Raw genomic sequence first — 22712 nt, 5'->3', positions numbered from 1 at the left:
GAATAGATAGCTATATGTTTTGGGCGAGTAACCCAAGGCCACACATCTGAAACTAACACGTGAACACATCATGGAAGAGAGCGCACCTCCCTCAGCAAATCCATACGGCCCTGCCGCATCGCCCAGCCCAGTGCCGTGGCCTCGTCGTCGGCCTCTGTTCGATCCTTCCTGAACTTCACGCAGGACGCAGCCAGCTGGATGACCAGCTGCCGCGGCGCGTTCCCCTTCAGAGCCAGGATGACGGGGCTCCTAACGGACGTAAGCAGGCGGCCGGGAGTCGTATTACGGTTGCTAACGAGCTTACAGGGATTTGCTTAAAATCAGGCGGGTATGTCCTGATTTGGCGAGGCATACAAGAGCGGCAAATGCAAGTCGCATCCAAGCGCTACACGTTTCGATGGAAAGCACCGGTACCCAATGGGCCATATTTCTTCCTGACACATTACACAGGTATCGGAGAGTTTGGTGTCCACCATTCACGACAAGTAGACAGGCATACAGGTGTTGACGAAGTGGCGGATTGAGGTGGGTAAGGTGCATTGGCCGGGTATGTATGTGCTGGTAGAGGGGTGCGCGGTCACCTGAAGTCAGCGCTATCCGTAGACCTCCTGAAAACATCGCAGGACCCCGCCGCCCAACTTACGTGGAGGTAAGCCTAACTATGCTCTGGTTGCGGCCGTGTGCTGCTTTCACCACCGCCCACGCCGCTTCGCTACCCTGCTCCAGCAGCCGCTGCAGCAGCGGCACTGGCGGCTTGTCGTTGCTAGCCAGCGTCTCCCACGACCATTTCATCCATCCGGGGCTGCCGTTAAATTTTCAGGGGAGTTTAGGTATTCAATCAAGAGTACGCAACAAAGAAACCCAGAGGAAAGGGATCAGCAAACAATATGGTGAGGCTATGGCTGGTGAGATAAAGGGTAGAATTACAGTGTAGAGCACCTCTGAGTCAGAGTGCGAAGCTTGGGTTGGACAGATAAGGATAGGGCGTGTACATATATTTACGAAATGGGTGAAAATGGAAGAAAGGGGTCCCGCAAGTGGTGATAGCCAGGGTCTTAAGTGAGCCCTGCATGCGCCCGTGAAAGTGCAATTCCAACCCATCCTCACCCCAGTGGTCCCCATCCCCAGGTACTCACAGCTCCACTGTAGCCAACATGGCCAACATGTCCAGGTTGTGAAGCTCCGTCGCCGCGTGCCATGCACATTTCCGCAGCGTCGACACCACCGCTCCCAGCAGCTGCACCTCTGCGTCGCATTGGGACCCCGCTGCCGATTTTAGCAGCATCACCAGTGCCGCCGCCTTATCAGAACCCTTGGATTTAGCATCCCCCTGTCGCCATTCCTTGGCCAAGTGGTCCATGAGCGCCTTCGGTGTCATCGCCTCCTTCGCTGTCGCCGTTCGGAGGTGCTGTACAGCCCGCTCAATCGCCGCTATGTCACCGCGCAGCATGACAGCGGCGTCTAGGTGGCCCAGGGCATTGCGAACCGTCATAATGGAGTTCTGAAGCTGTTGTAGGTGTGGGGTCCGCGATACGTGGGTCGGAGCGGCAGCGGCGGCCGCCCGCATGGCCGGTGCCGCTGGTACCGCAGCCGGCGGAGCACGGGCCTTGCCCTGGGCCGCTTCGTTGCTGAAGATCCCCTTAAAGATCATCATGCCACTGCTTGGGGGCAACTGGGCCAGTTGTGGGGTAACCGGTCCAGTCGTCTGCAACGGTTCCGGTGCAGCACGAGCTCTTGAACCTGATGTCACGGCGTGTGGGGCTCCTGTCCGACCTGGGGGAGGAGGAGGCGCTGTCGCTGCTGCCGCTGCACCTGGGGCCACTGGAGCGGGTTTTATATGGCTGTTTCCTTTAGGAGAGACTGTCGACGCTGCTTTTGCTGCCGCGGCCGTCACCGGCACCGGCGCCTTGTCGTGCAAGACATCCGCTCTAGGAAGAACGATGAAACGTGAGGCGGCAGGCCGTGGCATGCGTTCAGGATTTTCCATCATGACGAGGCTGACGGGGTCATTCAGGTGCTCGTCCAACCTGAACAAGGATATTGCAAAAACGAGCATGAAAGCGAACACCGGGCGATCTCAGCTTGTAGCACGTGCTTCAGCCAGAGGCCGTTGCATGAAAGGGAGCTTTGCACGAATTGAATGCGAGGTACTCATGCAACACAGAGAGCTGGCTTCGGGAACATCAATAAAGATACAAGGCGTAAGGCGCAGGATGCATCCTGCCGCCGACGCCGGAACCCAGATCGGGACCCAGATGGGGGCTTCCCAGAAGGGAGCGCAAAATGGGACCCAGCCTCCGGACCCAGATGATGACCTAATTCAAAACCTGCATACAGGCCCAGACCGGAACCTAGGCTGAAAAGCCTCACGGAACCTGGGTCTCATGTTTCCGAATCCCTTCCTTGCCCTTCCCATTCACCCCTTCCTTTCCTTCCTTACATTGCCTGCAGTAGTGACCCCCGAATCACCCAGCCCTCCGGGTCGATTCCAAGAGCCTCCGCAACTGCCGGCTGTGCTACCAGCTGGTCGCAGATGGCCAGCGCCCTCCGCTGGCCTGCCCACCCCGGCTTGGTGAGCACCCAATTCAGCGGTGCCACAGCTTTCAGCAGCTCCTCTAACCACTCGTCCATCTCGGTGTTGCCCTTGTCCAGCAGCGCCTCCACCGGGGTAACGCCTGCCAAACGGCTTTGACTGCGGGATTAACATGGGAAAGGTAAGGAAGGACAAGGGAGTGTGGGAATTCTTGGGTGCCCTTAACCTCGATTTTTTGCCAGTCTTAGCCCCTGTCCCAAGCTCCCACTCCTGTTTCAACTTTCATTTACCTATCAACTAATTGTACTTGTTCTGCAGTTGATAAAAATCGCATGTATTGGTTACCATCCGCTCCTATCTTTCAAACCCGGTGTCCTTAAACGCTTACAAGTCCACAACCGCAGCTGGCCGGCGTTCGCAGATGAGCCGAACAACCGCAAGCCCGCGCTCCAGCATCTCCTGCGCCTCGTCGCTGTCCTCCGACTCCTCAGTACAAGAGTACGTCCGCAGCACGACTTCATGCAATAGGCTATTGTACACCACGTTATCGGTGGCAGCCGGCTGCCAACGCAATAGCGTCCAATCGCCCAAACATTGACCGGGGGACTCCAGGAGCCGCACGATGTTCTGCGGAGAGGCAGAGCGTGGGCCGCCGGGCCGGTCAATGATGCCCCAATCTCTAGCTGGGATAATAACTAGGCCAGGTCGGAGTTGGATTTAAAAGCTTGGAAGTAGGTTCAAGTCCCCGGCGGATTTGTGAGGGACCGGTGCCAGGCGGGAAGCGGATAACGGTCAAAAGGATGTTTGCATGGGCCTCGCGCCTATGCCAGCGCAGGGCCGCCTAACTACTCGAGACAGGAAATACGTACGCGGGTAATATGTATTTGGGAAAAAAAAACATGGTCCCACGGCGACAATTGCGTCGCTTCGATCGGGTCCTCTTACAAACATTCTAAGCGGACGCTTCGCAGTTCCCATTCGCCCGCATCAATACTTGCCTTGAGCATAGGCGCGTTCAGCACCTCCACTGCCGCGCACTCCACAAGTTCTGCCGCTTGGGAGCGGGTCAGCGGCTGGCCGCAGGTCTTCAGTTGCTCCAACGCCGGACGTAGTTCACCAAAGTTTTGGTGCCGCACGGCGCCGCATGCGGCCCGGACCAAGGACTTTGGACAGGCCGTCGCCGCAGCCTGCACTGCTGAAGCTGCTGGTTTTGGCGGTGGCCGTGGAAGTGGCGACGCGGCCGACTGTACAGCCATATCCGGCGGTTGTTGCTGCTGCAGAGGCGATGGAACGGCTGGAGGTGTAGCGATGGTGGCAGTTTTGGCTGCTGGGGTACTGAGGATTGCCTGCAGGGGTGGCATCGAGCAGAAAAAAAGTTTGATAATGCTGTCAGTGACAAAAGAGGCCCATGATTTGAGCAGCTGCAGAATTGCTTCGTTGCTCCTATCGACCGAAGGCCCAGCCACAGCTATAACATGTATTTCGGGTTATGGCGTCCCCGAAGCAGGTCAGCTCCGAGCAAGCTGTAGTTCTCTGGCCCTTACCAAGGCAGTCGCCAAGGGCCATAACCGGGCAATAACTAGGGTTGGTAAGCCCTTCATCCGCGGGGAGCAGTCCATTTGCCTTGCGGCAAAACATAATCCGGTTGCGACCCAGAACCACAGATCCTAAATTGAAAGCGCGCGCCACCCAGCAGGGTATGGGGCGGGTTAAACACCGCTGAGCATAATGACCCAATCCTTCATTCCCATGCCAGGAACCGTGCGTGCTTGTTATGTCTACCGTGTGGTAATACCCCAGCCGCAACACCTGCGACACGAAACGTAGCAAACACGCAGGGTCCTGGCACAGAAAGCGATGAATTGCGTCCTCTTCCTCATGCAAAGTCACGGGCTGATTCAATGTATCGGCATAAGCATCGTAGGTGCCAGGGCGTCGTGACATTAAACCTATCAGTGGCCCTTTGCCGAAACCAACTCACGACGCCACACCCGATCTTACCGATGTACCCAAAGAAACATGTAGGAAGTTGCATTTGTCTCCGTATCTGCAGTGTCCCAGCTGCGTGAACCACCTGCATGGCTTGGTTTTGAAGGCTTGGTTCTGTGGGTTGAGGGCAAGATCAATGTGTTCAACAACAACATGATTTTTGAAGCATACACAACAAGATGCTAAGCAGATTAACAACAGATGCTAAGCAAATTTCGACAAGTGCTCACCGAAGTCGACGGCTCTGCAGCCTCCACAGATCTCGCTGGCGGCAGCTCGCCTGTATCGTGTGCGAACTGGCATTTATATCCGAAAGCGCATGGTTCCCCAGCCTTCCAACACTTACACGGCACCGATTTGTGCTTAAGTCCCCGGGAGGTCATGGCCAACAACCAACTGATCTAATGATGTAACAATTTAGTAAATACGTGCATATTGTCAAAGGTCAAAATCGCCGGGAAATGCTAATTGCTACATGAAGATGCCGACCGATGTAGACAAGAGGGTTTGCCTCCAAAATCCTGTGTAAAGCCTTGCATATTACTCTCGCCCTCAAACAATTTTATGAAACGATACTGTGCATCAGGAAGCTTATGATTAGGAACTAGTCGTATCTGCCACCTTGGGGTAGCAGTCACGGGTCCGATACTGCCCAACTGATGCATCAATATCCTAAACTGTCGGGTTCATCTAGATGTAGGCCAGCTGATCTGTGAACTTCGGAACCGATTTGATGATGACTGGGAAAGTGAGCGGTTGACAGTGGATCCAGCTTTGTTTGTTTCAGATAATAGGCAACCAGGGGTAAAGATGTGCCGCTATAAGCATTGGATGGGTTTGCCCAAGCATGGCAGCGGCTATATCTCGCCAAAACAGCACGTCACGCTGATGCGTTTCAGGATGTGTGTTTGGCCTTTGGCGGTTAATCGACCGCACGGTAGGGAACGGTCTGCCCGGTGGTGCCGGGTCTGTGGGAACCGGCAAGCTGTTGAAGATGAATGTCATGTGCTGCTAGATTGTCCTGCGTATGCGAATATCCGTTTGAAGCTTTGGGACCTGGGGGTTACTCCTGGGTGTGTGTGGTTGTTACAGTGGGCTCCAGACTCCCGAAGAGTAGAGCCATCGGGCCAGCTGGCCGTGCACTGCAGTAGAGACTAATATACCAAAAGATTATCATCTCAGATAATTAACCTCTCATCGGTAACCGCTCTCGCGAACATAGCAATTTGCCAGATATAATCCTCAAAAAGGGGTGATGTGCGCCAACGGAATCCCAACCTTTTCGTGGAATTCCTAAAGCTGCGAAACTCTGAACACGGCCCCAAAAGTCAACAATAACTCGACAAATTGCTTCTTCCGTAAGGGAAGGACCAGGTAACAGTGCCGGGTTGGTTTTCATGTTTGCAGCCATATAACGTCTCCCATGCTCCATGGCTGACACCGCAGCAAGAGCCACAACATCCCAAACACATTGTTGCACTGATTGTGGGGCTTGGATAAGCCAAAGTTGCTCCCTTGAGATTGGCAATCCTATTGAAAGAGTAAGTTGATCTGCTATTGCCTGCGCCACCGGACAGGCCCAGAAATGATGATAGCGAGGGGATACACCTCCCACTGAACCTATTGGATAACCTCCACAACCACACATCGTTGGGCGCGACATCCTAAGATGGGAATTTCCTAACATAGGCACCCCATCAACCGCGAGACGCCACCAAACCTCTTTTTGTTCATTTTCCCACCGTAAATGAAACCATAAACGATGGAATGTCCGTTGCAAAAGAAGAATAGCTTCATCCAATATCTCAGAAGAACCCGTCGCCTCTTTGATGAAAAGGGTATGGGCCACACGGCGAGCCATCGAAAAAGGTGAAAGTTGCATATTAGTCGCTATTTTAACGGATAAATGTTGGAATCGGATTGGAGGCCCTACACCCCATCTCCAACCAAGCCTCGACAGTAGGGTTTGGGTAACCGACTCAATAGGGGGCACCATCGCTTCCCTAGATTCTACACTCAACGGCAACAAAAGACTAGCCGCCTGTCTCCAATTCGCTGGAATATCATCTAGAAGAGCGCCAATAGCATCCATACATTCCTGCCATTTACGATAGGTGCACAGGGATTTAGCTAGTGGGGTTTGCGGTTGGAGGTATTGATCCACTATTTGATGCCAAGCCTTGCGTATTGCTAGGCCTGCTTGGTCCGTTGCATTCATAACTCCATCCAAGGCTTCGCGCGCGCAAAGAACATCCCCCAACGTATGCAATGCCTTACAGCCCAGGAGGGCTTGATGTCGAAATTCTAGTCCCGGGCGGATGTTATCTAACTGGACATTCAACCTTTTTTCTGGAAGAACAGGGTTTCCCCACAATGGCAAATTCCAACACCACGCATTAGGAACTAACGGGTGGTCATCAACATCTTCCACTGGGGGAAGGTATGCCAACGCTGTCACAATGCGCTGAACATCTGGCGGTAAAACGATTAATCCAAACCAAGGCACTCCCACCTGGGACGTAAAAATACACAAAGGATTATATTTGGGGTAAAGGCTATGTAGGAAAGAGTGCATGACCATCACCCAAGGCGGACGCACTAAAACTGGTTGGAGTACTGCTCTCACAAAACGCACTGCCCAGCACGCCCATCGCGCTTGTACATGTTGTCGTACTGCTAATGCCCCAAAACCGCCCAAAGTTGGATGGCCATATAACAAATATTTAGGAACCCCGGTGAGTCGTCTTTCTTGTGCGACCGGTCCGAGGTTCCTATCAATAAGCTTGGCCGCTTTAGCCTCAATATTCATGAGTTGAGCTTCTGGGGGAAACCCCCCGTGTTCCATATGCCACGTAAAACGATGCAGCCCATATGCAGCCGCTGCATGTGCACGTCCAAAAATGGAAAGATTTAACACCGAAATGCGTCGAAACCGAGCCCAGACTTTGTCTAGTTGCACATCCCAGTCTCTGCCTGTGGTTTCTCCCACATCCGTAAAAGGTAGATTGAGAGCCGTAGCCATATGTACGACCTTCATGTCATGATTTATTGTTATATGACGTGGGTGGGTGCCGAGAGGTAACAGCTCAACCTTATCCAGGTTAAGTTGCTGTCCAGAAGCCTGTGCGTACACCCTCATACAGTCAATGAAAGCCGGAATTGCTTGGATTCCTTCTAAAACAACTTCCGTGTCATCAGCAAATTGTACACCTGTAACCATTTCTGAATAATTTTGGGGTAAATGAATCCCCACTCCTGGGAACCGCATGATCGAGATTATGGGCGTCAAGGATCAACGCGGGTTAGCGCGCGTCTTGGACGACATTAGAAAATGCAGGTTGCAGTACGTTGAAGATTAATCAATCTGATATTGTTGGGTATTAGCATTATTTCTTTTTTGAGTTCCTGTTTCCAGTTTGGCGGTTCATGAGCCTTTTGGCTCGTCTGGACCGTACAAGCTTGAAGCTTGTAAACGTAAACGGGTTCATCGACGGTCTGTGTTCATTACTCTAAAGTTTACGTGGCGCGTTTTGTATGGACGCCCTTAGACACCATAGGATTTGTAATATCATAGGCCATAGGATTTGTAATGTCATATGTTAGGGCCATAGGGCCATAGGATTTGTAATGTCATATGTTAGTGGGAGGTTGCTGACCAGCGGGTCGAGGATTTTCCTCAATTAAAATTTTCCGTCCGAGGCATCCACAAAGCTTTCAAATAAGGGCGCTTTAATACTTAGAGAGTCTATACACGTCTGCGCATCAAATTTTCTTCACGTTACATAGCCCTTCTTGCTGCTCCTCTATCCTGCATTCCCTAGACCCTATCTGCATGTGAACACCCAGAGATTATGACATCCACATACAGTAAAATTTCCACAAACGTGATAGTAAATACATAATGGACCTTAAAAAACCCATGTGGCGTCCTTGTCGCGACCTCTGACACCGCTTGCATGTAGATAGCCCGCTGCCATACTCTTCGCAACTGGTTCACGAGGTGAGGAGTGTCTCCATAGCAGCGCTCAATTGCAGCTGCAGCTGCTGTACCTCCTGCAGCATATCCTGCGTTCGCACACACAGGTAGAGCACAGCAATCCGGAGAGCAGACGGGCCGCACCAGATCACACTTCAGGAGAACATGTCGCATATGAACAACTACGCAATCCGGCCCCGAATAAGCGCTTCCCGCTAGGTGGGCATGGGTGCACAACGCGAAAGAGCCGCAAACCCAACTAGCATGCTCGAGAGCCGTTGCATCAGAGTCATTGCGTTGTTGGCGTCCAAACTGGGTGCACCGCGCTGTGAAGGACTGGAGATGCCACTGCTAGAGCTGTACAATACCCCTCAGCTGCACAACGCAAAGTATAACGCAGCCCTGGGGTATCTTGGCTTCCATGGGCGCCGTAGTAGGTGTGAAAATGCATCCGGACTTGGACGCATGCCCGTAACTCATGCATGTGCGCCACCATGCGCACCCGTCCAAGTCTGCGCTGACAACCTATCGGTCACGGCTAAAACCCCACCTGCAAACACACGCCGCTGGCAGGCTCCGCCTCGGCCGCAGCCGTCCCCTTGGCCGCGTCCACCACGCAGGTGCGGGCCTTGGCTAGCCCCGAGCTAGCAGACCCTGATCTCCTTGCTGTCGCATACGGCTGCTGTTTTTGTTGCTGATGTCGTTGCTGCCGCTGCTGCGTCAGCAACGTACTCTCCAGCAGCTCCAAGGTAGTGTCAACGCATCGCTGCAGCGCATCACCCGCCACCTCCAGCCGCTCCAGTCGGGTGGCCACCAGTGGGTTGGGACTCAGCAGGGTGAGGCGGCGGCCGACCTGAAGCAAATCGGATAATAGAAAGGAGCGGGTGGAGAAGAGAAAAGAATGGCCAGGAAAACTTGGGTAAGTTGGTCGCTCAGCTCAAGGTGATGTACGGTGTTCCAACCACCTATTCATGAAGACGACGGCATGCTGGTTGACGCCCATCTCAAACCGTCAGCCCACAAGAGCCGGAGTCTGGACTAATGCCTCTCTACAGCAGGATCAAAATCCCCTTGGGGATGCAGATGTGGCGACACAGACATAGCGCCCCTGGCCCACATCAGCATTTGTAATGCATCGAAGCACGGACACACTTAACGTTCCTGATCCACTTCGCGATTGAAAACGGCATCAATCCATTCCGAGGACGTGGCGATCATCGTGCAAGTAACACCCATTCGGTGGTCCCTACCTGCTCACACCAGAGCTCAGAAACCTCAGTCACGTAGCACTGGACCTGGTCAAGAGCAATTGATGAAGAGGCATCGCCGCCGCTGGCACCCATGTACGACAACTCTGCCTCGCAGCCATACACCCCGTACGGTGACAATGTCACGACGCAGCACCAGCCGAGGGCCCCCTCCCAGACCAGCGACCCAGCAGTGGGGATTGCTGCTGGGAAGCAATGTCCCGGCTTCGGAGCACCTGCACGCATGCAGTACATATGCCTTACAGGAAAAGGAATCTGGACATGACAATCAGGACATCATTCACAGGCGGAGCTGCAAGGAGACAACAGAGGAGAGCCGGGAGCAAAAAAACATGAACACGATGCATAAGCCAGAAATAGCATGTATTATACTGAGCGGTACAACCTCGTCGGCGATTTACTCAATATTTTCGGTCTCCAGCACGGCAGGTCAACCCCCAGCAGCCACCATCCACATCTGGACCTATAAATGAGAAGGCTCACCTTCCCCTAACATCCATTCCTTACCTGTCCTGTTCCCACCAACCCTGGGAACTCGAAACCCCGGTATCGCCAACAGACGCGTCCGGAGGGCCTCGCACATATTGACATCAGGACTGCTCCGTCCCTTCTTGCGCCCAGCCGGGGAAGAGGTGACCAGCAGCAGACTGCGGGATGGCGTCAGCAGCTGACCTGGAAGGGGATGAGGAGGCGGAAGCGCTGCTGCCACGCCTGACCTGCCTGGAATGCTGCTGGAGCGGGGCATGGCGGCAATCTTGCTGTCCGTCTGGTGCTGCGGCTGATGTTGCTGGTGATGCGTTTCCTTTTCACCCACCGCGCTGTCGGTTAGCGACAGAGGTGACGGCAATAGCAGAGTGTCAAGATCCACTACGACAGGACCCAGATCGAGCACCTTGACCTGCAGGGGCTCTCCGCCGCCGCTGCTACTGTGGCTATTACTGCTACTGCCTCGGCTGCGATAGCCACCGTCGCCGCTGCAACGGAGATGCCCGCGTGTGGCCAGGACATGAGCCGTCATCCGCACCACTGCCCCAAGCTGCAACACCCGAGCCCTGCTGCTACCGCCCCTAACGACCCCATTGCCGCTGCAGATGCTGTCCACCGGTGTGGGACTGTCTCCACTACCACCGGCCTGGTTGTGTCGTGTGGCACAGGTGCCACTGTCACCACTAGCATAATCGCTATCACAGTCGCTATCGTCGCTGCTACTGCTGCTGCTGCTGCTATTCGGGTACGAGGAGGGCGGTTCCAAGTCATAGCGGTCACCAGAGGACGAGCAGGAGGGGGGATCCCACGCGTCAAAGAGACTAGGTAGCGGCCCCAGGGCGACCTGCAGGTCCCGGCCCGGGCTTTCGTTCCCAGCGGGGCCCGAACCTGGGCCACGTCCAGCTCCAGGGCAAGCCCAGCTGTGTCCTGCATATCACGTTCACGGTAGTAATGCGTGCCAGCCCAGGCTCGGATCAGGTTGCATTAATTGTCGGGTCATGCCTTGCCCCCACCATCCTTCTCCTTGTGCCATAATACCGGCAGCGTCCTCACCGGCTCGCAGCCCAATGCAGCCGGTTCACGCGTGTGCAGCCGCTCTTAAAAGGCCTACACCCAAAAATAGTTAGTGATCCGAACTGGCTGTTCCTCTTGCGGTCCAATCCCTTGGCAGCCTTGCCCTATATTGCCTGGGGCTCTGTGTGAATCAACATCAGTCTGATGGACAGTGGCTTACCCCGTGCCGCCGCCGCTGCTGCTGCCAGTCCCAACAGGTCCCCCAGCGGCACCCCAGCCTCCACCACTACCCGCCGCCGCCCTCCCTGCAGCACCGACCACCGGGCCCGCACATTGCCCAGCGGCAGTCCTGCGGGACAGTACACCAGTAGCGCCACGTCATCCAGCTGCAGCGGGGGCGGAGCCGCCGGCGCCGCACTTACGTCGCCACATAATGATGCTGCAGGTGTAGTTGTATTTGCGTTGGTGGTAGTGGTAGTTAGGTATGGCGCTGCTCCGGTACCGCGAAACGCGGCGCCAGCGGCACCGTCATCACCAGAGCCATCGTCAACGGTGACGTCATCACACCCACCCACCAGTCGGAGTACTGCCTGGCGCCAGACGTCAGCATCGATGGAGAGGGGGTGGGCGGGGCGGCAGGAATGCGGGCATGCGACGTGTTTGGGGCCCCACCGTCCCGAACCAATTCTTACAGCGTTAACTTCTAGACTTTCTAAAGTCCAGAGTGCTTTTTCGACAGCTTTAAAAATGACCTCTAACAAAAGCATAACGGCGGGCGACAGTCCTGTACATCGCGGCGTATTCTACAAGGTAGAAGCGGGGCGATTCTGCTTGTGCCACGACACCCCTTGCCGGCCGACCGTTAATGATTTTTGGCGGGGTCGACGTCAAAGTGCATGTGGACGGATAAGGCGCATCAGGTGCGCCATGCTCGCGGTACACACCTGCAGGACCCAGTCACTCCCATGGCGCGCTTGCGTTATAGACTCCAATACCAATGACCAAGATACGTCTTGGACTGTCAACTGCGTTTCAGGCGGATTAACGTTGGCGCCACCGCTGCCGCCGTCCTTCATGCCAGCACCCGGCAGCATAGGCACCGTCCTCGTCCTAGCCGCCGCCGCGGCCGCCGGCCCCATCACCTGCGAAGCCACGACAGAACCACCCCCGGGCCTACTTCCCCCGGAAGCAGCCATGACCGTGAACCTATCAGCGACGCCGCGGACCGCCGCTGCGGTCTCCGCCGCCACCGGAACCTGTTCATCGCCTAAAAGCTCGTCCAGAAGCCTGTCCATGGCTGCAGATGCACCCCCAGCCACTCCACCTTCTAATGACGCACGGGTCACACCCGTGGGCGCAGCGCCCGGCTGCTGCAGCTGCTCTTCCCGACGCTGCAGCAGGCGGAGCTCCTCCTCCAGGTCCATCAGCGGGTCCAGCAGTGCAGCGCGAGAGGGCGGCCGGGCACCTGATGAACCGAAGGTGGGCTGAGGCCGCTGTCCGGCATCCGCGAGGAGGCGCTCCGTCTGGGCGGTAAGGTGCGTCATTCGCCCAAGTGCAGCCCGCTGCTCCAAGGCATGTTGGAAATCTGGAGTCAGGGGCATCACGGTGGGGGATGAGGTGAATTGAGGTGAGGTGAGCCGGCGACACGGCACAGCAGCAACAGCAGTAAGCGGCATTAAGACAGGCGCCATGCATGGCAAAGCGCCACACACGACAGCATGGCCTCCGAGGTCCCAAACGCTGCTCTTGCCGCTTCCGCCTTGACTCTCCTCACTTTGTCGCCCCTCTCACCATAGCGTCCCTTTTCGCGTATTTCCCCGCAAAGCAGCCCCTCCCCTACTGCGCACCCGCGTCCCATCGCCGTGACATGTGCACCAACACCTTAACCATCGCCGCCTCTCGCGCACCGCCGCCGGTGCCGGCCCCCTCCCCGCCTCGGCCAGCGCCACCGCCACCGGCCAGCTCCCCATCTGGAATCTGCTGAGGCTGTCCCACCCCATCCCGGGCCTGTTTCAGGGGCCCGTCCAACTGCACGGCGCTAGTGACGGCACCGGCGGCGAAGGGCGGCGAAGGAGCGGCCGCTGAGGCACCGGCGGTGGCAGCTGAGCCAGTTGCAGGCAGGAGGACCTGCGGTGGCAACGATTGCACCTGCAACCAGCGGACCGCGTACCTGTAACATGCGCTATTAAACTGATTAAGGGTACTTCCATGCTTCAAATTCCCGTTGCTCACTTCCTTCCCTTCTCCCGAAAGGGAGCCGCGCGAACAGTACCTACACATCCCCCGACTTCCTGCCCCACCCAATCTCCTCGCCCCGAAACCACCACCATCCCCAGGCTACCTCCGCAGGCAGTACCATCGCTCGGCTCCACGGGCCCAGTCTCATGGGCCCCAGTGCACATCGGACTGCGCTGCCTTTCCCACCACAACCACTGCCCTCGCCCTCGTAAGCCGGTGCCTCATCGCAGGGATGGCCTCCGTCCCCCAGATCCTGGTGCTCGTGGCGGTCGCGCTGGTACTCGCGCTGGTGCAGGTGCTGGTACTGGCTGCTGTATTGCTCTTCATACCCGCGCTGAAGCGCCGGACGTTGGCGCTGCGTGTACATGTGGCCCCAGCTGCCCCAATCATCGTCCTCCTCCTGCAGCGCATCCTGCTGTGCCACCACGTCATCCCGGGTTATCCGACCTTGATTGTCGTACAAATATGCTCCGCCGTGCCGAGCAACGTCGTGCGCTCTCTCTTCCCGCTCCCAACCCGCGTCCGCGCCTCCCACTCCGCGTAACTGCCCTTCGAGGGTCTCCAGGACCACCACTGCAGCCGGGCACACCAGCACCGCATCACACCAGGCCCCGACCCCACGGCTGCTGCCCGTCGGCGCCAGGGCAATGTTAAGAGCCGAAGGAAGAGACACCGGCAGTACCGAGTGTACACCTGGTATGGCGAGCAACTGCTGCAAGGCCCAGCAGGCGGCGGTGGCGGTGGTGGAGGACGGCTCCATAGAGGCTGCAGCTGTCGCTGCTGTGTGCTTCCTCCCCGCCGCTGCCATCCACAGCTTCCGCGCTGTCTGCCGGCCGTCACACTGCACACGTATCACCACCAGGCTCCGCGCCGCGTCGCCGCAGAGCACCGCTGCAAAAGTCGCCGCCACCGCTGCTGCGGGCCTGCTGCTCCCATTACAGTCATCATCTTCATCATGTCCCCTTGGACCGCAGCCCTGATCCACCCTGGACTGTCCTGCGCCCTTGCCGCCGCTACTACCGCCAGCACCGCAGCCGCTGCTGCCGGTGATGCGGACCTTCTTCAGCGGGTGTATGCTGCACACGGCCCCTGCAGCCAATATGGGCAAAATGTGGGCAATAAGGCCCCGCGGGCAGGGCCGGGCGATGGTTCCACATCCCCCGCCATGGCCCCACCAGCATCTCCCCACCCACAACTGCACCAAACGTATGGATGGGCATCACGCCAATAATAATATGCTACCATAGGAGGTTCGTGGCCAACCGGGCCTTAAGCTCGGCCTGAAGCAGTCCCGAATATCCCGGGTCTCACAGTTCAAACGATACCCACACGTTATTAAAGTGTCCAGTGCAACATGTGACTGAGAAGCGGCTGGGGAAACGTTGTGCGATGTGCCGCCTTCTCATCTGCACCTTTCTAAGATTATCCGCTAAAACGCCACCCACCCAAAGCAGCACTTACAACCACTCCTCAGGGGCCACTCCGCTGGTGTGTACATGCATGTGTGGCCAGGGTCTTGGATCCCACGGGTTGCTCACCTGGCAAGCTAAGTTGCGCCTTTAACTCCAAACCCGGCGCCGGCTCCATTGGCTGCTTGTCCGCGAGTACAGTCCCCCGGGCCGTGGGTGCTGCACCGACAGCGGCCCGAGAGCCCCTCGCTGTGAGACGACCCGCTTGCAGCTCCGAGACCACGTCCTTTGCATTCGTTAGTGCGCCTGGGCACGAGGGCGCCAGGAGGCACAGGCGCCCGCAGACGCTGCCGACCAGCCCCGGCGGGCCAGCCGCATCCGTGGCCGCTATTGCTACTGCTGCCGCCGTGTCGGAGACAACAGTGGCCGCTGATGCGCGGCTGCTACAGCCCGTCCGCCGCGATCTGCCGGTCCGGGCGAGGCGAGGCAGCGGACAGCAGGTCGCGATCTGCATACGCAGCCGCACAGATGCCACCACGGCTGCTGAAGCCGCAGCGGCGCTAGGTCCCGCAGGGGCCATGGCGGTGCCTGCGCCAGCGCTCGCTGACGGCACCGTACGGCAAACGGCCCCAGCGGGGTCCTGCGTACCGATAGTCTCACCTGCCGCTGCGATGGCGTTCCTCGCAAGCGGCCTCTCTGCTGGAAAACTGAACCTCAACAACACGGAACATCCTCCGTTGCCGTCGCCACCGCTATCGCCGTCGTCGGCGCCGTCGGTCCCTGTGGCGCCCACCACAGCCACCTCCAGTAAGACTCGTCCTGCATGACTGCAGCACGACAGCACCCGGCAGCCCCTGGGTGTATCTCCCCTCGCTGGGGCCATTTCAACTGCCGCCACTGCAGCTGATAGGTCCAGGTCCAGACAGCGCAGCCCAGCGTGGCCGCGCGGCGGTGCTACAGTCCCAGGCTGGCCGCCTAAACGTGGTGCCTGAAGCGGCTCCAGAGCTGATTCAAAGCCCAGCAGCAGCACTCGGGTAGGAGAGACTTGCACAGCGGCCCAGGCGCCCTTGCAGGCGAGGATGCCGCACCAGCTGGCGCTGGGGCCAGTGCTGCCCCGGACCGCACGCGGATAGCCGCCATGCATGTCCCTGGCGAAACAGCTGCCGCCGCCGCCGTTTCCCCCCTTTTGAGATGTATTCACAACTGGCGGGGACACGTCCAGAGGGGTTGGCATACTGGCGACTTCACGGAGGGTCGCAGTGACAAGTGAACAGTGAGCGGCTGAGCTAGAAGGGCCCCCATTAGAGGCGGCGGTTTCGGTGCAGTGTCCCTTGGCATTGCCGAGCGCGTGGCTGCTGGGATAGCTGGTAGGTGCTTCGGATGGAGGACGGGTGTGAAACGAGGGCAAGCAGCGCCGAGCATCGCACGTCCACGTGTGAATTGCCGCGCGTTGCTGCTGCTGCAGCAAGCCTTCAAAGTGAGCGCTGGTGCTCCCGCGGGCAAACGGTTGGTCCGCGGTACTTAGTCCGATGTCATGTGCAGCTGGTGCGGACGCCGTGATGAAGACGGAGCGGGGCCCGGACATGCCATAGCCATGGACAACGCCTGCCGCGAGAACTGTGTGATAGGGTGGAAGAAGGACCGGCTTCGCGGGGGCAAGATGTCTAGTTTGGCCGTGGCTGGGAGACTCTAAGCTGTGTGGGTAAGCGTTGAGGAGCTCCTGAGCAACCACACGCCAGCAAGGTGGTTGTAACTTATCATCAAAGCATGCATCCAATACCAAACCGTCTGGATCGAGCCATGTGAACGCGTTTTCCCCATTTTGCATACTGCTGGCAACGACTCGTCTCGACGGCTACCAAATGCCCTGCATTACCATGACTGTCCCGAGTATGATCAGTCCTGAATCGGATGAAAGTGCAATCGTCTATGGAAGGTACCCGGAACGGAATGACTGCGACCGAGACGGCAGAGGCTTCCCGCGTTTCCGTTGGCAATCCGTACAAGCGGTCCCCATAAATAAAGATCCGTCTCCTAAGAGTCCGTCGGAGATAATAGGATGACTCACCGATGCGCAAATATTCTGAATGATGCTGCTTTGCGGCAAGGACTGCCCGCCAGAAAGGTTTTGCTCGGCCAACGGTCGTGAGCAGGGCTCAAAATGTATGTGAGACCATGGCGCACGTAGCTCCATAACCGTATTTGGAAAATATTGCAACAATTATAGTATGGTTTGTGCAAGTGCGTGGACAGGACAGTTAGCGCGCTTAGGATTATTGCATCGCCAACGCGCCAACTCAGTAATCGGCCGCCACAATGCGGAAGCAGCCGAATCCATGCTAACGGAAGTTTCAATTTGCCGGCATGCACATGCTGAGAATATCGACACACGTATGACAAAATTGTTTGGATTCCCCCCTTCTGCCGTATGCAGTCACCCACAACGGCTGTATGTGCCAAGTTGTAAATCACTGCAACATGATGGTCATGAAAAACTGTTTGGTTAATCATGCTAATTGGGCCTGTACTCACGGCGTGACCTCAGAACGGTAGCGAAAAGCTATGATGGGGTCAACATTAGGGTTTGTATTTTTTCTTGCTAACAATCCTAAGTTTACAGACGGACAAATTAGTTTGCCTTATGCTATTGCTCAAGCTCCGACCGAACTTGACCCCATGCTGACGTAGAATAATGCTGACTATTTGCTCAACACATCAAAAATTTAGATAATCTGTCGACGCGGATGACCTTGCGTTTATGTCGGGGGCGCCGGGTGGGGTCGACTATCCGCGCGGTAGTTACGGTCTTGTCGTTGTTTGCAGCCTTGCATGCGTCAACTGTGGCAGCGCGTTCGACCCGAGCACGAAGGCTCAACGAAATTCATGGATGCCAGCCTAATGAAGTTCCTCGAAAGGAGCGCTGCGCATTTGTGCGCGCACACACATCATGCCGTCCCGAAGACGGCTGGATACCTTACCTTGAGGTGCACTATTGCTACCTCGCGCAAATGTGAGCTGGAGGTGGCCCCTGCCAATTGTGCCCGATAAGTTCCTGCCCTCAAGCCAGCGCGTTGGCCTTAACAGGCTAGCTGTCTAAAGGAGCCCCCAGGAAACTGACCGAAACCGCCTATATGCTCACAACGCGACTGCAGAGAGCTGGCCTCCACTGCCCTATTCCTATTGTGGATTGCCATCTTGTTCGGGTTGATGCTCTTGGTGGCGGAACGGTTCTTTTGCCCCAGCCTGGAGCTCATTTCCGAGTACCTACGGCTGCCCCCCTGTGTGGCCGGCGCCACATTACTAAGCTTCGGCAACGGCGCACCCGACGTGTTCACCCAGCTGGCAGCTATCAGCCAGGTCGGTTATCTTGGTTGTATCGTTGACAGGTTTAACGGTTATGTTCGGACTGGTCGACGAGCTGGGGCAGGCCCCCTGTGAAGCCCTTGGTATGCCCCCTCTCCCGAATCCCCATCCGGAGCGCAACCATTCCACAACCACCCCAACCGTTATTCCCTTCTGTTGAAATCCATCCGCTATACCCAGATCACTGCTAGTCGACATCTCTGCCCATCTCTGCCCAGATCACTGCTAGTGACATGGTCCTTGCAGCCTGCATGGCGAGCATTACCTTGCAAAGTATCTCAATTACCACCGCTTTGGCCACGACCATCGCCTCCTCTCCTGTGCCCACGTGTTGCTTCCCTTCCTTGCCATTCTGTCCGTCGTTCTGTGTTTGCCCCTGCAGGGTGACAGCGACAGCAGCTCCCCTGGAGCCATCGCCATGGCGCTCAGCGAGCCCCTAGGCAGCGGCCTGTTTGTGGGCAACATTGTGTTCGGGCTGGTGGTGCTGTTCTCCGGGCTGCAGGAGGTCGGGGCGGGGCAGGGGGTGGACGGGCCGGGTGATGTTACGCCAAAGCCAAAGAGACAGCTGCCGACGTCAGACGGGGTGGGTAGGGCGGATGGGTACGCGACGTGCGACTCTTTTGGGAGAGATGCATATGCTATGACGCTTTAGGGGGCCGCTGCACTTGGGGCCTGATGGTTTGGCTGGGGCGGGGCGAACCAGGAGGAAGGAGGTGGTTGCGCACTGGAGTAAGTTTTCGCCACCCAAGCACTACATCTTCGCATCACTCTTGGCTATCCTTCCCAACCGTGCATTTCCCCCCGGCCCCATGGTGACCGCACACCCCCTGCAGGTGAAGGTGCAACGGTCCTATTTCCTGAAGGACTGCTTGTTCTACCTGGGGGGTGTGGTCACCGTGTTTGCCTTCCTCATACACGGAGTGGTGAGCAGCTGACCGGGCCGGGTTGCTGGCTGAACGGCTGGGTAGAGTGCGGCCGGAAGGGTCTTGGGCGGGAACGGGTCAGGAGACATCGCTTTTCGGGGAGAAGGTTAACGAGGAGTGTATAGCAAACGCTGATTGATATTCAGAAAGTTGTTTAGAGGAAAATGATGGAGCTGCTTACCCTTGTGGCCAACGCCAACGCCGCCCTGGGGCCCCCGGCCCTCTGGCAACTCTCCAGGTGATGGTGTGGGAGGTGGCTCTGCTGGCAGGATACTACCTGGCCTTTATTGTTGCGACTATACTGCTGAGCCGTGGTGACGAGCCCGTACACGCCGACCCTAGGCTGCACGAGGTGCCTCACCGCCTGAAGCCCCTGGACAGCTTCATGCGGGGTGAGTGACGGTGCAGAGGGGACCTGAAGGGGACTGGGACGTGGAGTGACGGACGTCATGAAGCTTTTTAAGGTGTTGTGAGTTTGTAACCTAGCCATGGGGAATTCCTGGAACATCGGCAATGATGGCGGATGGCAGAGAGGTCTGGGCCACTTCTTGGGGTTTACGTATAATTGTGTGAATATATACATATACAAATATATATACAATGTTTACAAAATATATATACAATATTTACAAAATATATATACAAATATTTACAACTGTGTTTCCGAGTAAGCTTCACTACGTGCCGTGGGCCCATGGCCATACCCACCACGTGTTTGAGGCCCCCGGCGCTTGCTGCTCTAATCCTGACCGTGCCTGACCGTGGTTCCTTGGGACCACGCAGAGAGCTCTCGGCGCGTTCGAGACTTCTCTCGTGGCGCGTCTCATGTCTCCCAGGCGTCAGGCATAGACACGGACGCGGAGGCCCCCCTGCTGCCGGGGTCTGCGGCTTCCACTTCACCAACCAAGCAGCAACAACTAAAGCAACAGCAGCTGCTACAGCGGGGTCTCACTCTGGAGCGAATTGAGGAGACGGCACCTGCCGGTGCAATGTCCGGTGAGCTGCCGGTGGAGGAAGCTGGGGCGGGGGCCTCCACAGCTGATGCTGACATGAGTAGCGAGGACGACGAAGACGTGTACGACTTCCTCATGGAACGGTTCCGTGGCGCGGCAGCCGCCGGCTTCGGTGACGTGTGCAGCAGCAGCTATTGTGGCGTTGGGCCCGATGGGGGCGTCAGCTTCAGCAGACGGCAGCCTGGCGACGGTGGCGGCGGCGGCAGCTACAAGCCGCCGCCGCCGGTGCTCTCGCCACCAGCGGCGGCGGCGGGACCTCCGTTCTTGATGCCGTCGGCATTCCACGCCACAGGCCGCACGTACAGCGGCGACTCCGTGGAAGCTTCCACGTCGTATAAACCATGCGGCGGCGGCGGCGGCCTCGGCTTTTGCCGCGGCAGTGTTGACGCGACATCGTCATTACGGCGGGAGGTTAGCGGCAAGCCGCCGGGGCGGATGGAGCTATTGTGGCGGCGGGTGGAGCGACCAGGCCTGGCGTTGCTGTCGCTCTTTATGCCGCGCGTGGCAGTAGATACGCATGCGCGCTACCGCAAGACGTGCGCGGTGCTCCTGCCAATGCTGCTGCCCACGTTGGTGGGCTGGGCGCAGGGCTGGCTGGACGACGCGCATGCGCCGGGCGGCTTTTGGCGTCAGCGCTGGTGGCTTGTGTCCACGGGTGCTGGGCTGCTGGTGGCGGTGTTTGCGGCGAGGTATTACCCGAAGAAGGGCCACCTGCATGGCTACGCGGCGGGTGCGTTTTAATCTCCATCCCACCTCCCGGACCGATGGATTTGATGTTTACATTTGTGCCTGATGCCCCTTTGCCCCACGCGTGGTACATGCTTTAATCTACCTCATTGGTATATGCGCAGTCCTCTCTCGCTGAATGCTTTATAGTCAAGTCAGCCTCCCGTGCGCTCTTGTGGTGTAGTTCATCTGCCTGTTGTTGTGGCTTAGGGTTTTAAGGGCTGCGGCGCAAGTACGCCGACTGGGATGCAACGAGAAGGATACATTAAGCGTAAGGCGCGTACGACCCATGAACACGGACGCGCGCACGCTCGGATATTAAGGCCCTCCCTTTTTCCATCGCCGGTGCAGGTGTGGCCACTGTAGTGGTGTTCTGCGAGGCGATGGCGCTGCTGAATTGCTCAGCGGGGGAGCTGGTGTCGGCGGCGGTGGCTCTGGGCCAGATCTACGGCATTAGCCCCAGCCTGTTAGGCGCCACTTTGCTAGCCTGGGGCAACAGCGTCAGTGACTTGGTCTCCAACATCACGCTGGCAAAGGTAAGGGGAAGATCAGGGTTTGACGCTTCCGCAGAGTATGTTTCGTGCATTCACTGTCTATATTTGCAAGACGAGGACAGTGGTCGTATGGGTATGCTTTGCGGCGCCAACACCGACCGTTCTTTGCGGGGCCCTGTTGTACAGGGGACCGTCAGAAAAGAGCCGGAGGTTCTGGCCCCGTAGTGTTTGCAGGTTGGAGTTTGTGTGTGAGGAGGGGAGGTCAGACGCCTGGAAAAGCACCGTCCGCCACAGCTACGCATTTGGTTGCGCATTCTCCGCTCGGGCCAGCCGGCGGTGCCCTCGAACTCTTGCTTCCCATGTTGTCGTTTTGCCTCCTGTGGCATGTTCCTGTGGTAACGCCGCATCCTGGCCCTTGCCTGGTTTGCCCCGGGTGCCCGCACTCATGTCCCAGGACGGTCTGCCCTCTATGGCCATCACCGCTTGCTTCGCAAGCCCAATGTTCGTGCTGCTAGCAGGTATTGGTCTGGGGAGGCGGGCTGGGTGGGCAAAGTCTAGTTGCTTAGGTATCCTACAGCCTGGTGGTGATGATTTTCGTCGTTGTGATTTTCTCCATATATGCGATTTTCCCATTGTCCATCCCACGTTTTTCGACTTCCCTGTTCCGCTGCCGGTCTCGCCGGTGAGCACCCGACGCTCACGAACCCATCTCCATGGCCTTCAGGTCTCGTGACGTCACTCACGTACGCCACCCGTCACGGCACAATGGAGCTGCCGAAGGACCTGTCGCTGCGGGTGTTGTACGGCTGCTCGTCCAGCATCCTACTTATGTGGGCGCTCGTCGTGCCATTTGTGTTTCGCTTCCGTCTCACCCGTCGAGTCGGCGTGTTGGCGGTGGCTGTTTACCTGGTCTACCAGTCGGTGTACATCTGGGCTGTCGTACACGACTCCCGAGTGTAAGGTCCGACAACATGGCGGGTATCCCGGGAGGCCTCCTCGTTGAGTTGTGCCGCCCATTTGCGAGTCATAGGATATGACAGCAAGAGTAAGTGCGGAAAGCATTGCCAGATTCATCCGGGGGCCCCGAAGAGTACGCGGCATTGGAGGTCGGGGAGTTTGAAGTAGTGTTAGCGCAGGGCTGTAGGACGCCGAGTATGGCTGAGTCTTCCGCGTTCTCCTCTCAGGTGGAAGAGGGAGATTGAACCTTGAATGGGAAAAGGGGTTTTGTGGATGTAGGCAAGGGCGGTCAAGGCCTGGTATACAGTGAAGGTGGCTTAGGA

At 57.3% G+C, this 22712-nt stretch overlaps 3 protein-coding genes across 3 annotated transcripts in view; 1 reads left to right on the top strand and 2 right to left on the bottom strand.

Annotated features, from left to right (window-relative positions):
* The window catches only part of VOLCADRAFT_118102 (uncharacterized protein), a gene marked incomplete at both ends in the record, with an annotated part of 44884 nt that extends 40059 nt beyond the window's left edge, over positions 1–4825 (bottom strand). Inside the window, 7 exons of the mRNA XM_002952324.1 lie at positions 87–249; positions 1137–2027; positions 2441–2692; positions 2922–3160; positions 3556–3807; positions 4515–4636; positions 4753–4825. Of these exons, the coding sequence (XP_002952370.1) occupies positions 87–249; positions 1137–2027; positions 2441–2692; positions 2922–3160; positions 3556–3807; positions 4515–4636; positions 4753–4825 (1992 nt within the window). The remainder of the gene's footprint in view (positions 1–86; positions 250–1136; positions 2028–2440; positions 2693–2921; positions 3161–3555; positions 3808–4514; positions 4637–4752) is intronic.
* A 3564-nt stretch (positions 4826–8389) lies between these two features.
* On the bottom strand, positions 8390–16053 carry VOLCADRAFT_105498 (uncharacterized protein; the record flags this gene model as incomplete). The annotated part of the gene is made up of 14 exons (XM_002952323.1): positions 8390–8587; positions 9049–9351; positions 9749–9981; positions 10274–10413; positions 10483–10584; positions 10665–10740; positions 11487–11652; positions 11689–11856; positions 12211–12851; positions 13114–13368; positions 13691–14593; positions 15043–15219; positions 15574–15732; positions 16002–16053. 14 exons carry the CDS (start codon positions 16051–16053, stop codon positions 8516–8518), a joined length of 3447 nt encoding a protein of 1148 aa, XP_002952369.1. The 3' UTR covers positions 8390–8515.
* Positions 16054–17874: 1821 nt separating this feature from the next.
* Positions 17875–22392, top strand: cax3 (Ca2+/H+ antiporter, cation antiporter, membrane protein; the record flags this gene model as incomplete). The annotated part of the gene is made up of 10 exons (XM_002952400.1): positions 17875–17923; positions 18066–18270; positions 18659–18859; positions 19110–19199; positions 19438–19591; positions 19983–20785; positions 20846–20942; positions 21290–21474; positions 21887–21950; positions 22157–22392. Exons 2-10 carry the CDS (start codon positions 18121–18123, stop codon positions 22390–22392), a joined length of 1980 nt encoding a protein of 659 aa, XP_002952446.1. The 5' UTR covers positions 17875–17923; positions 18066–18120.
* Between the last annotated feature and the right edge of the window lie 320 nt (positions 22393–22712).

Source organism: Volvox carteri, assembly GCF_000143455.1.
Source record: "Volvox carteri f. nagariensis unplaced genomic scaffold VOLCAscaffold_29, whole genome shotgun sequence".
Taxonomy (NCBI): Eukaryota; Viridiplantae; Chlorophyta; class Chlorophyceae; order Chlamydomonadales; family Volvocaceae; genus Volvox; species Volvox carteri.
This window is presented reverse-complemented; position numbering and strand designations above follow the sequence as displayed.